The 14019-nt window shown below is 36.0% G+C and overlaps 2 protein-coding genes across 2 annotated transcripts; both read left to right on the top strand.

The window, feature by feature from the left end:
- Nucleotides 1–6240: 6240 nt before the first annotated feature.
- Nucleotides 6241–6857, top strand: LOC140183357 (uncharacterized). The gene is made up of 2 exons (XM_072231770.1): nucleotides 6241–6384; nucleotides 6444–6857. The coding sequence occupies exons 1-2, from the start codon at nucleotides 6241–6243 to the stop codon at nucleotides 6855–6857; spliced, it is 558 nt and encodes a 185-aa protein (XP_072087871.1).
- Nucleotides 6858–8322: 1465 nt separating this feature from the next.
- LOC112790062 (ubiquitin-conjugating enzyme E2 35) lies at nucleotides 8323–12986 on the top strand. Its single transcript, XM_025832286.3, has 8 exons — nucleotides 8323–8684; nucleotides 8963–8990; nucleotides 9212–9298; nucleotides 10495–10553; nucleotides 11607–11648; nucleotides 11756–11829; nucleotides 12296–12393; nucleotides 12510–12986. Exons 1-8 carry the CDS (start codon nucleotides 8649–8651, stop codon nucleotides 12545–12547), a joined length of 462 nt encoding a protein of 153 aa, XP_025688071.1. The 5' UTR covers nucleotides 8323–8648; the 3' UTR covers nucleotides 12548–12986.
- Nucleotides 12987–14019: the final 1033 nt, after the last annotated feature.

The following is a 14019-nucleotide window of genomic DNA, read 5'->3' as shown; positions in this document are numbered from 1 at the left end:
AACTAATATAAGTTTAGGATGTGAATTTGCATAAGAATGAAAGTTCGATTAAGCTCATGTCTCTTCTTATAGTGGGGTTTAAAACTGCAATCCTGAATAGTTTTGGCATTTCACTTTATCCTTTGAAGTTCAGAATGATTGGAATCCATAGGAACTCATAATTCAGATAGTGTTATTGATTCTCCTAGTTCAGTATGTTGATTCTTGAACACAGCTACTTTATGAGTCTTGGCCGTGACCCTAAGCATTTTGTTTTTCAGTATTACCACCGGATATATAAATGCCACAGACACATAACTGGGTGAACCTTTTCAGATTGTGACTCAGCTTTGCTAGAGTGCCCAGTTAGAGGTGCCCAGAGTTCTTAAGCACACTCTTTTTACTTTGGATCACGACTTTAACCGCTCAGTCTCAAGCTTTTCACTTGACACCTTCACGCCACAAGCACATGGTTAAGGACAGCTTAATTTAGCCGCTTAGGCTAGGATTTTATTCCTTTGGGCCCTCCTATCCATTAATGCTTAAAGCCTTGGATCCTTTTTTTACCCTTTGCCTTTTAGTTTAAAGGGTTCTTTTTTTTTTCGCAAGCTTTGTGTTTTTCACTGCTTTTTCTTGCTTCAAGAATCAATTTTATGATTTTTCAGATTATCAATAACATTTCTCTTTTTTCATTATTCTTTCAAGAGCCAACAATTTTAACATTTACAAACTTCACTATCAAAAATATGCACTGTTCATGTCATGCATTCATAATCATAGAAAATACCACCACATTTAAGTAAATAAGATTATTCTTCAATATAGACCCACTTTCTCATGCAATATATCACTCCTGTATTTTTTTTATTTGGATTCAAGCTCAGTGAGTAATACATGAGACATCTTTTCAGAATTAAAGCAATTGGGAGAACCAAACTAGTCCTAGGATTCTAACTAATAAAGGATCATGCAGCAAATAAAGCAAAATAGCAGAAAACCGGAACATAACATAGTAAAAGCGGGAAGGAATAAAAGAAATGAAAGAAACTCAACCACCTTAGTTATCTGAGCGATCGTTTTATTCTTCAGGCTGCGCTCCTTTATGAAGATGATTCACCTCCCTTAGTGCCATAAAATTAAATAGAAAACCCTTAAATGAAGCGTCAACACCAAACTTAAAGGTTTGCTTGTCCTCAAGCAAAGAAGAACTGAAAATAAAAAACAAATAGTAAGAGGAAAGAAGAATATAAGGATAAAAGAACAAGAGGGAATTAGGATTGGGAGAGAGAGAAAGAAAATTAAAAACTGGGCGGCGAACTAGTGTAGGTGTGCAGCGAGGGCGACGCGTACGCGTACGGCACGCGTACACGTGGGTTGCGAAATTTTCTTAATGACTGGGTTTTGTGCGATTCGGGTGAAGCCAGCCGCGCGCTCGCACAACTCTCTGTTCGCGTGGCTTGGGAACCAATATTTTCATACGACGCGTGCGCGTCATGCACGTGCACGCATGGATGAACATTTGTGCAAACGACGCACATGCATCAGGGACACGTACGCGTGGTCAATTTTGTACGTCTAGCACACTTCCAGCCCTAAACCAGCACAAGTCTCTGTCCAAACACATATTTACGTCGAATTTCAAGGTCACGTGTACGCGTCACTGACGTGCACGCGTGGAAGGCGAAAAGTGCAAACGACGCGCACGCATGGTTATGCATATGCGTGATGCGGCTTGTGCTTCCAGCATGCTTCCAGCGCTATTTCCGCTCAACTCTCTGTCAAATTTTATTTTTCACGCACATGCATATGACGCGAACGCGTCAGCGACGCTTGCGCGTCATGTGCTCCTCTTCTCTTTTTTTTTTATTTATTATCCGGTTCCTATTCTAAAATAGCTGCATGATCAGAAAATTAGTAAGAACTCAATAAAAATCAAATAAGTAAGAAAACTACTACTACGAAAAACAACTAAGAATGAAAAGGAACAATCATACCACGGTAGGTTGTCTCCCACCAAGCACTTTTAGTTAAAGTCCTTAAGTTGGACATGTGGTGAGCTCCTTGTCATGGTGGCTTGTACTGATCCAGGAATCTCCACCATTGTTTGTAATTCCAATGGCCACTGAGATTCCAAGCTAGGCGCATAACGCCTTCGAGCAAGTTGAAGCAAGTGACAAGGCCCCAAGAGTGTTGATTGTGGGAATAAATTCCAAGGTCCCAAACCTTGCTTTTACACCCGTCTTCTTGTGGATCACCATTGTTCCCACCGGGTGGCAAGTAATCTGAATTCTCACAGAGACATCCAAACAACCTTCTAGACTCATTCAATTGAGCTCTACACCAATCCTTGCACTTCAATTTGGAGCATGCAACCATATTGAACCTTGCTTGACAACTCTTGCCACTAACCATCTTCCTCTTACTCTTAATGCCACAAAGAGCTCTAAGTTGACCATCTGTCTCCAGTAGCCTATATTCAAGTGGGAAAGTAAAGGTTAAGGATAGGAATTTTACCCACTTGAATGTTGTATTGGATGGTGATGGCTTTGGAAGAGGTCTTGCAAGCTCCACTCCCTTGTGTTCTTCTTTGAATTCTTCTACCTCTTTGCAAGCTTCCTCAATTTCAACCTCTTCCTCTTGGTCGCTTTCTTCTAATTCAATCTCTTCTTCATTGCTTACCAAGGGCATGGGAGGTTGTGCATCTTCCTCTTCTTCCATATGTGAGGGTGGAAAGTTCTCTAATTCACTGGAGTATAAACTCATTTGATTGGTTTCCTCACTTTCTTTCATAGGATCTTGCATTGTATCTCTTGGGAAGGAATTTGCTTGTTCCTCTTCCTGGTTCTTGATCATCGTCTGCACATATTTTTCTATATTTTTGACACTTGTCTTTATATCATGTAGGCATTCTTTTATGAGAAGCTCAAGATCTGATGGATTTGAGATGAATAAGGAGATGGTGGTTCTTGATATGAATAAGAAGGAGATGATGGTTCTTGATATGAACGGGGAGATGGTGGCTCTTGGTATGGGTAGAAAGATGATGGTTCTTGATATGGATAGAAAGATGATGGTTCTTGATATGAAAATTGAGATGGTGGTTCTTGATATGAATATGGAGGTGGTGGCTCTTGATATGAATATGGAGGTGGTGGCTCTTGATAGTTGGAACATGGAGCATTGAAGTTTCTTTGGTTTTGATTTTGCCAACCAAAATTTGGATAGTTCCTCCATCTACCATAATATGAATAACTACTCGGGTGTGAGTATTAACCCATGTGATCTCTCTCCATTATTTTTTCTTAGCACAAAACACCAAAAAAGATTAAACGCACCATGTGGTAAATTCTAAGAATTAAAATAAGAAAAAATTAAAATAAAACTAACTAGGAAACACCAAACTTAATTTCAGAAATTAAGAAAAATATTGGTGCTATTTATTTATTTAAAAAATATATTTTTTCTTTTTTTTTCGAATTTTTTTAATAAAATTTAAATAAAATTAAAATTAAAATGCCTAATCTAAGCAATCAAACAACTGATAATTGTTAATCACAGACAATCTGCGGCAACGGCGCCAAAAACTTGGTGCGATTTTTATAACCATAGACTAACCGGCAAGTGCATCGGGTCGTACCAAGTAATACCTCAGGTGAGTGAAGGTCGATCCCACGAGGATTGATGGATCAAGCAACAATAATTGAGTGATAGACTTAGTCAGGCAAATAGAAAGTAATGTTTGGGCAATATAAAAGACATTAAACAATATAAAGAATACTAAAGGAAGGCAAGTAAATAAATTGAGAAGAAAATATGGAGAAAATAGTTAAGGTTTTCAGAGTTATCTATTCTTTCAGATTAACTTTTCTTACTAACTATTTTAATCATGTAGTATTTAATTTATGGCAAACTATATGTGACTAGACCCTAATTCCTTAGACCTTTCTAGTCTCCTCTAATATTCATTAACTGCCAATTCCTTGGTCAATTAATTCCAATTAGAAGCTGCATGATCAAATTCCAGTTTATATGCAACAAAAACTCTAATTATCCAAAAATAAAAGGATTATATGTCACGTATCCCGTTAAATCCAGATAATTAAAATTTAGGAGAATATGTTTTCAAGCTGTTGTTCAAGTAAAGTGCTTTTCTAAGTTTTACAAGAACTCAAATAGAAAGAGGGTCATACTTCCGTTCCACCCAGATTCATAAGATGAAGAGCGAAAATAATTCTTAAATTATAAATCCACACATGAATTAAAATAGAAAAAATAATAAAATCAATCCATACAAATAGACAAAGCTCCTAACCTTAACAACGGAGGATTAGTTGCTCATGGAATGTGGAATGTAAATTTGTATAGAATTCCCTAATGGAATCCCCGTAATAGAATCTCTCAATAGAAGAGAAGTCTCTCCTTTTTATAACTAATCCTAATTAATTTAAAATCTAATTTCTAAAATTAAAATAATATCTTTTCCTATTTTAAAATCAAATTTGAATTTAAATCAGAATTAACTAACTAGTCTTCAGTTGATGGGTGGGGACCACTTGTTTTGTCCATTCTGCAGCTTTTAATCTGTGTTTTTTGGGCTGAGAACTGAGTCAAAACAGCCTATAAATCGCCCCCAGCATTTTTCTGTGTTTTCTGCACGTGGCGCATGTCACGCGTACGCGTCAGTCACGCGTACACGTCGATGGTCTTTTTCGCAAGTCACACAGACTCGTCAATCACGCGCACGCGTCGCTGAGCAAATTTTCAAATCACGCGTACGCGACAGTCATGCGCACGCTTCGCCATGGAAAGCTCCAAATCATGCGCACACGTCAGTCACGCGTACGCGTTGCTCCTCGCTGCCATCTCCTTTATTTATTGTGCTGCAGAAACTCCATCAAATTCTGCCGAATGCTACTTAAAATAAATAAAATTGCAAAAGACTCAAAGTAGCATCCATATTAGCTAAAAGATAATTAATTCTTTATTAAATTCAACAAATTAGATACAAATTCACTTGAAAAAGATAGGAAAGATGCTCACACATCAACCCCATCTTTCTGTACATCTTTATCCAGTGCATGGAAAGATTATCCCAATTGATTAATGCAGCAGTAGAGCAAGATTTCTAGAATCCGATTCAATTAAACAAGAACAGCCCCAATCTCTTGCATCTCTATTTTGCAGATGATCTTATCATCTTTGCTGAAGCTAACATGAGACAAGTTGAAGTCATCAGTAAGGTTTTGGATGCATTTTGCTTGAGCTTGGGTCAGAAGATCAGCAATGACAAAACTAGAATTTTTTTTCTCCAAAAATGTGGGACATAGTATTCGGGAAGAAATAAGTGGGTTCTTGAACTTCAGGCAAACAGAGGACCTTGGCAAATATCTAGGGTACCTCTCATCTACTCTAGAGTCACAAGGAACACCTATAAAGAGGTGGAAGCACAGATTAATGCAAGACTAAATAACTGGAAAGCTTCGTCCCTATTCCTAGCCAGAAGAACTACTCTGGTGAGATTTGTCCTTTCTACTATTCCGAATTATACTATGCAAACTGCTTTTATTCCTGCATTTTAAAGGCATATGCTCTTCCTAGAAAGACATTGAAAGCAAATCCATATGGAGGATAGGAGACAGGTCCCACATCGACTTTTGGAAGCATCAATGGGTGCCCAGTCTTGAGCGCCTAGATCAACAAAATACGCAGGTAACAAATTATTCGGAGTCCGGATCCTCTCTAACGGACTTCCTTTCAGTTTCAAGTGCTTGGGACATAAATAAACTAAAGGAATGGCTTTCTGAAGCTATGGTGCACAAGATCGTTTCCCTGTTCCCGCCCTCTCCGTGGAAGCAAGAGGGCCACATTGCATAGGCTGCAACGCTGGATAGTGTATTTAGTTTAAAGACAGCATACCAAGCGATTAAAGGAGATGAGGGATTAAATGACCAACTCTTCAAGCTGATTTGGAAATGGAAAGGTCCGGAAAGATGTAGATTTCTTCTCTGGCTCATGGCCCACGATGCGATTCTATCGAATGCTGAAAGGAAGAAAAGACATATGACTAATGATGCTGGATGCCCTCACTGCAACCACAATAATGAAATGGCCCTCCATGTTCTCTGAGATTGTCCTTTTGCAACCAAAATATGGAAAATTCTGGAATCACAAGATCATGATAGAAACTTCTTCCGACAAGACAGAAGGAATTGGTTGTCAAAATATTTGGCTAGCACTGATGAGTGGGAAAACAAATTTGGCATGGCCATTTCTTCTATTTGGTACGAAAGAAATAAATTTGTATTTGATGGTGTGACTTCTCAACCTGCAAATATTGTTGAAGCAATCAAGTCCCGCTGTAGAGAATATACCAAGGTGATGAAGAAGCAAGGCATGGCTTCTAAGGTGACCTCGACCCAAACAGCTTAATCAGATGGTACCCACCTACTGCTGACTACCTGAAGGTTAATGTGGACGGGTCCTTTTACTCTCAAAATGGAAACGCTGCTTGCGGTGGAATTTTTCGTGACAATCTTGGAAGGTTTGTGAAAGATTTTGCTTGCAACCTAGGGAGCTACTCTATTATGCATGTGGAATTGTGGGGTATTATCAAAGGTTTGCAAATCGCTATCGACAATGGTTATAATCGTATTGTTATAGAATCCGATTCTATGATGGCCATCAACTTCATCAAAGAAGAATACCCGAGACACCGCCCTTGCTTTCCTCTGCTAGACGACATAAATGTGCTAAGTAGGCGCCTGGCTTATGTGGCATGGAAGCATATTCTGCATGAGGCCAATAATGTTGTTGACATCCTTGCCAGGAAAGGCCAAAACCTTCCGTTTGGACACCAGATTTTTTATTCCTCCATCTGAGATTGTTCATAATTTATATGTTGATAGCATAGGCTCCCTCAGGTTGAGGGGTGGCTAAGCTATGTCTTTGATTTTTTGTTGTTTTGCTTTCTTGCTGGGATCTATGATCACACAAAAAAATTATAATATTAAAAAAATTCATTAGACTTGTCAACCTTCAATTTGTGTTTATTATATTTTATACAACAAATCTTTTGGTTCCATCAATACAAAAAAAGAAAAAAAACTTATCACTAGCTTAGTCAAGTACTCTTCAAGATAAAAAAAGTAAATTACTATTTATACCTATAAATTTTACAAACGTTGATGAAAGTATCCATCAAACAAAAAAATTAACATTGTACACATAAAAGATGGGTTCTGTGTGACAACAGTACCAAAATCATAATCTTTTGTTGACTTTTTAATAAAATTTTCAAATTATCCTCTTTATCTTCTTTCCCAAATTCCAAACTTTTACAACCCTCACTCTTCTTCTTCTTCCGTTGCCATCAGCAACCAGAAGACTAAAAAAACAGAGAAATGGATCCCAAGTCAACTCAGTTGCAACAATCGAAACTAGCCGCCGTGTTGGGAGCCGATCCATCCCAATCCCCATTCGAGACCTTAATCTCACACCTGATGTCTTCCTCTAACGAGCAGCGCTCCCACACCGAGACGCTCTTCAATCTTTGCAAGTAGACCGATCTTGACATCCTCTCCTTGAAGTTTGCACACCTCCTTTTCGCCTCCCCTCACCAGGAGACTCGAGTCATCGAACATTTGCTTGTAATAAGGGGTACCAAAATCGTAGACGTTGGGTTATCTGAGAGAAAGACCAAAGAGCTCAATGTGCGCACGTGTGTCGTAAGAAGAGACGTCGAAGCCTTGCCTCTCTAGGAGGAAGTGTGCTTCCATGCTCATATTCTGGTTCGATGAACACACCATGGCATACCGATATGTCGTTATTCTAAAAAAAAATATTAAATTGAGAGTGCACAACATGGAACTTAGAAAATTTTCACCGTTAAGACGAAAAAGAAGAACATGGTTCTTGAGTGTTGCGTATTACCAATTGAGAGAGAGTGAGAATGGTGGACAGTAGTGGTGGTGATAGTGAGTAATAACAGTATAGAGGGAGAATAGAGGCAATGATAATTAGAAAAAGTATTGGTGGTGGGAGGGTTGTGAAAGTTTGGAATTTGAAAAAGAAGGTAAAGATAAAGGATATGGTAATTTGAAAAAATGCGAACAAAGCCGCATTTCAGGTTCACTAAAAGAATTATATCTAATTAATTCAAAATTTAATTTTTAAAATTAAAACTAATTTTCTTTTTTTAACTTATTGTTTACATTAAAAAAAAATGTTGTTCTACTATACTTTCTTACTCTATATATATATAGTGAATTAATCCAATAGGATTAAATCTCAACCCACATTTTATCTGACCTACATATTTAATCTGTTCTGCACTCAATCCTATCTAAAGCGGGCTGGTTAGCAACCCTATTATTCCATAAATTTGTTATTTTTTAACCCAAAAAAAATCGTATTATTCTAAATAATTTTATTAAAAATTATTTTTTTCAGGCAAAAATCGTCGTGGCCTTGAAAAAATAGACAGGACCGAATTGACAATGAGCAGATTGGTGTTTACTCAAAAAAAAAAAAAAAAAAGAAAATGGTTCAACACCCAATAGCTTAGTTCGTATTTGGAATTGGGATAGTGGGAGTTGAGGAACTGTCTCTTTCGCTGTGTGTTCTGAAAAGAGGGAAAACCCTATTGCGTGCATTGCAATCGACCCCTGACAATGGCCAACAGTAACCTCCCTCGAAGAATCATCAAGGTTCGTATCATTTTCTTGTTCCCTAACCCCAATTTTAATTCCTCTGATGCAATTGGTTTGCTTTCTGAGCAAACCAAAGAAACTCGAAAACCTCATTCTTCCATATGGCTCAATTCCAAAATTGCCCTTTTTCCACTACGATGAAAGGGGAAACCTAAGGATGTTAGGCTTTAATTCGTTTCTTTATCTTCAAAATCTTGGATTTTTCTCTTAAAAGAATTCCCTTTGTTCAACGTGCTGATCACTGCTATTTTCTTTCACTGGTTTGATATGAGCAGGAAACGCAGCGTTTGCTCAGTGAGCCAGGTAGCTTTTAGGTTTTTATACTTTGTTACTCTTTGTTTATGTATTTAATTTTATATTCTTAGTTGAGTTAGTTGCTTGTTTATGTTTTCTTAAGTGTATATATGTAGAAACTAGCATCTTTAACATTTTCCTTGGAAGTTGTTACCTTGCTGATCCAATAATAATAATAATAATAATTATAATGCACGGATTTTACCTGATATTATGATATGTTAATGCAGCACCGGGAATTAGTGCTTCCCCTTCGGAAGATAATATGCGATATTTCAATGTCATGATCCTCGGGCCGACCCAGTCACCGTACGAAGGTAGCAATGAGCTCACTCATTTTCCTTTGTTTCGTATTTTCGGTAGTACATGGCGAGTTGCTGTAACCAATTACGCTTTGCTTTAATGCGTGGGAATGATTTTGTTATATATTTTTATGTTATCTATTTGATGTGCCTGTTACTGACTCATTTTGTTGCTACTTATTGAAACTCTGTGCTGGTTCACAGTCCCTCTGTAGAGAGTTGCGGGTAGGTTTTGATTTTTCCTTTGTCTTTTGGTGCTGTGTTTTAGTCCTTTTTATTTTTCTGAAGTAGTTAACGTTTTATGAATATGAAGAAAAATTGCAACATGGAGTTGGCAAATGCAAAGGGGCATGTGTCCCTAATTGGCTAGGCGAGACCAAGAACTCCTATTTGTAGTAGAGACTCTCTGGTAGAACATTACTGGTTAGGTAGTTGGAGTATATCTTAGGAAGTTAATACCTATAGGAATGCAAAAGGGGGATCCTCTGGATTGAGTAAGAAAAGGTTAGTAGAGTTGATAAGTTTCTTGATTATGTTCTCTATGAACCATTAATAAATAAGCACTTTCTCTCTGATATTCAATAGTTACCTTTCTTCAATCTGAACCATTTCCAACTCTCTGGCATTTACAAGCCTGGTGTTTTTGGGATGGGCTCTCCTCTGTCGTAAATTCTTACTATTCTACACTTGTGATTTTGCTAGGGTGGAACCCTTACAAGTCTATCTTTTGAATTCGTGAGCAGAGGTTTAAGCACAACCATTACAGAATAAGGAGTTTCCTTTGTATACTTGCATATCTTTAGTATTAGATTTCTTCCACTGGTTATCTAGTTAACCTCGAGCTTTTAGGGTACTATCACTTGTATTCTGCTCATTAATTTCATAATATTGTGCTTACTATTTTTATAAGATTTTGAAATTTCCTCCCAAAACAATATAAAAAATTGTGGTTTATCCTTGTTATGTTCATTCATATTCATAACATTGGAATCAAGTCTTCAGTCAGTGTTACATGCAAATGCTTTCTTAGATCATATTTTGATTCCTCCTTTATAGATTCATGTTTGGAAGTGTGGAATGTGATATATATTTTTGTTATATAATTTTGATGTCATTCAATAGGTTTAATTCCTTTTGTCTATTTTCTCTTGAAATGTGTGGATAGCTGACTTTTTTTTTACCAATATGCATGCTTTTTTTGCTTGTATTAGGTGGAGTCTTCAAATTAGAGCTATTTTTGCCAGAAGAATATCCAATGGCTGCTCCGAAGGTTAATTTACTTTTATTCTCTTCTATTGCACTGCCAAAAGTATTACCACTGTTATTTTCATTAACTCTTACTCTACTTCTCTAGGTCGGGTGATATACCCATGTCCTCAATCGAACATCCTTCTGGTCCACTTCTTGTTCTTAATGCCTTCCCTTTCTGAAACTCACATACTAAGAACTTGGAAATTGGCATTGTTTAAATTGTTGAATAGAATATCCTCCTTACATTTTATCTGTGTTAATTTACATTTTATTTTTCTTCTTGAAATTGATGTGAAATTGTTGTTTATATTAGATTATTATCAATTCCATGATCCCATCAATATTTGAAAATACTTGTAATTTTTTCTAAAGAAAAAATATTTTATATACTATCTTAATATGTTGATTGGGTATGGAACGAAACTAATTGATATAGAAATTGAATATAGGATGGAAAATTGTTATAAATCGAGGAATGGTGGACTTTTGAATAACATGCATAGTGTCAGAAAGCATGGCTTTTCTTCAAATTGAAGACAATTCTAGGAATGTTATATAACTGGTACTAAAGAGAGCAAGTGGAATTGAAATGCCCTTTTATTGAGTGAAGTTAATTTTGCAGTGTTTGTTTTGCAATTATTACGCGTGGTTTACAATTGACAAATGGTAAATTGTATAGTTTACTTGTTATATCACTGAAAGATTTTACCTTCAGGTTGACCATTATATACATCTCTACAAATTGGTTTGAAATCTATTATTAAACTTCATCTTTGGATGAGAACTGTGGATACTTATTTTCAAAAACCAAATCTATCTTAAAGCAAAATTACAGGATATTTTGTTTTCTGTGGCTTCAGAGTCTGAAGTCACTACTAGATTTCTTTAGATTGTTAAATAATGCTCTCCTGACTTTGTCTACCATCCTTTCTGTCTTAATCCTTTTCTCTCTTCAATCTTTTCAAAGTTCTTTTTCTTATGAATCCATATTAAAATCCTACTTTTTAGTTTTTACTAGGATAAATGGCATTTTGATGTTTCTTCAATGGTTCCTATGCATTGCTTTTTACAGGTTAGGTTTCTGACGAAAATATATCACCCAAACATTGACAAGGTGCATTTTTCTTGCCCTACATTATTAATTAATTCTTCAATAGATAATTCTCTCACACAGCTGCATGTTTAATTATTTTATCCTGAAAAAACCTGCGTTTAAATCAGCTTGGCAGGATATGTCTTGATATTCTTAAAGATAAGTGGAGTCCTGCCCTTCAGATACGCACCGTTCTTTTGAGGTATATGTATGTTCGGCTTCTGGATTTCCTTATTCTCTTCGCATATCTTTTTATTTCATGAAGCAACTGGTTACAGTCTTGCCTTTGATGTTGAGTTTGCGAAAAAAAACTCTGATGATACATATTAAGATGAATACAGATTTCCATGTATGCCAGTTTGCAAATCTATGAAAAATACTTTCTTTTCCCCCCTCTTTTTTAGTTACTCTGCTGGTATTGAAGAACTCTGCATTTTGTTTGGAAAAACTTCGCTTACGGGAAGAGTAATTTGTGTTCTTTTTCTTCATTTTATGTCTTACTGAATATGTATGAATCATACTTTCATCCCCATTTAATTTATGGAATACCAAATAATGAAGAAAATGTCCCGGGGCAAGTCAAAGGGAACTATTTAACTAAGATGCACTTTTCACAGTGAGTATTATATATTCTGATTCTGATAATATGAATTCGTTGGCACAACTAGTATTCAGGCTCTTTTGAGTGCACCAAACCCGGACGATCCACTTTCTGAGAACATTGCAAAGCACTGGAAATCAAATGAGGCTGAGGCTGTTGAAACAGGTAGGCGTATCTGCATTTATAATTTTTATATTGGAAATTAGTTGATATTGATATCCTCCAGTAATGCAATACAATATTCACATTCTCTTTGAAATGTGTCGTTTGTTAACCTGCAGCGAAGGAATGGACTCGATTATATGCAAGCGGTGCCTGATGATTGGGTTCAAACTTACGGCTTCAAACGTTCAAGTGTATGATATGAACTGTCAGTTTTAAATGGAAAATATGGTCAAATTGTTGTCTAACTTGTGAGTTTATATTCCAAATAGCCTCCAGTTTCCTCTTAATTTCTTATCTTAAAATCCGTGTCTTGGAAGTCAGAATTATTATGTGCTTTAGCGCATCCTTCATTGAGATATACGTACTATTTTACAGTAGCTAAAATTTTTGTATAGGTTTGTGTGTTCTCTTCGTTTTATTTGTTTGGTTATGAAATCTATGATCGCCAAAAGTGTACATTCGTAGTCACGGCACATTTCTTAAACACTTGCAGCTAACGGATTTTAGGGTGGAGCTTTGTGTATTATGAATATTTTTAGGGCCTGGGATTGACGAAGTCTTGAAGAATTAACTGACTCCATTTTACGCTCAAAGTCCTGTCTTTTTCTTTTCTTTTCCTCCAAGTTCCAACTCCCAACTCTGAAACATATCATAATAATTTGTAGTCAATCAATAGAGTTTCAAAGTATGTTATCTCTTCATTATTTTTCACATGGATTTCGCTGGTATGCTTTTAGGATGTTAATACCAATAGAAAATTTTATTGTTCAGACTCGTTTATGACGAATATCTGGAGTAAAACTGAAAGCAATATAACTATAATCGAAAAAGTAATTTTTTTCTTAATACTTTGGATGCATCAGAATATAAAATTACATAAGAATGAACTCGAATTTTCATTTTCAAAATCAAGACAACAGAAATTAAAAAATTAAAAGTTTAAAAGTTAAAAGATGATGAAATAATTTTAATATTAAATATAACTTAAATTCATAAGTGTAAGAAAAAGCACACACACACATACATATAGGAATTTGAGAAGCATGCAACAACAAAAAAGCTACAAAAGGAAATAAGAAAGTCAAATCCAAGGTTATGAAGAGTTTACAATATAGAACTTAATGTAAATCTATTACTCCAGTAGTATTCCTTATTATTTATGAAAAGTTTATTAAAATTTTTAATGCTCAATTCACCTCTCTCAGTCTCGAGTTTATTGTGTTTACCGACTAACAACAATCATTTCTGATTTGCTATTATCATCATTATCATCATCAACGCGGATTAAGATTGACTTTTTATAGTTATTTAATAACGACTCGCATAAACTTTGATGTCACCTATATTGTAGTTTGACCACCTAAATTATCCAAAGTTCCAAACAATGAAATTCGCTACCTAATTAAGAGGCCATGCTTCTCGTAATTATATACCAAAAGTCCAAAACCAAATTAGAAGGAATGCAACATTCATCTGTTTACGAAGAAATGGATTTGTTAAGAATCATCAAATGCATGACCTCCAACCCCACGTTATTGGCGTGTTCACATAAAATAATGTTTATAACAAGAAAATGATAAACATATAGAAGAAAAGAAAAGATAGAACACCACATAAAGATTGTGA

This window comes from Arachis hypogaea, chromosome 3 (assembly GCF_003086295.3).
Source record: "Arachis hypogaea cultivar Tifrunner chromosome 3, arahy.Tifrunner.gnm2.J5K5, whole genome shotgun sequence".
Lineage (NCBI taxonomy): Eukaryota > Viridiplantae > Streptophyta > Magnoliopsida > Fabales > Fabaceae > Arachis > Arachis hypogaea.
This window is presented reverse-complemented; position numbering and strand designations above follow the sequence as displayed.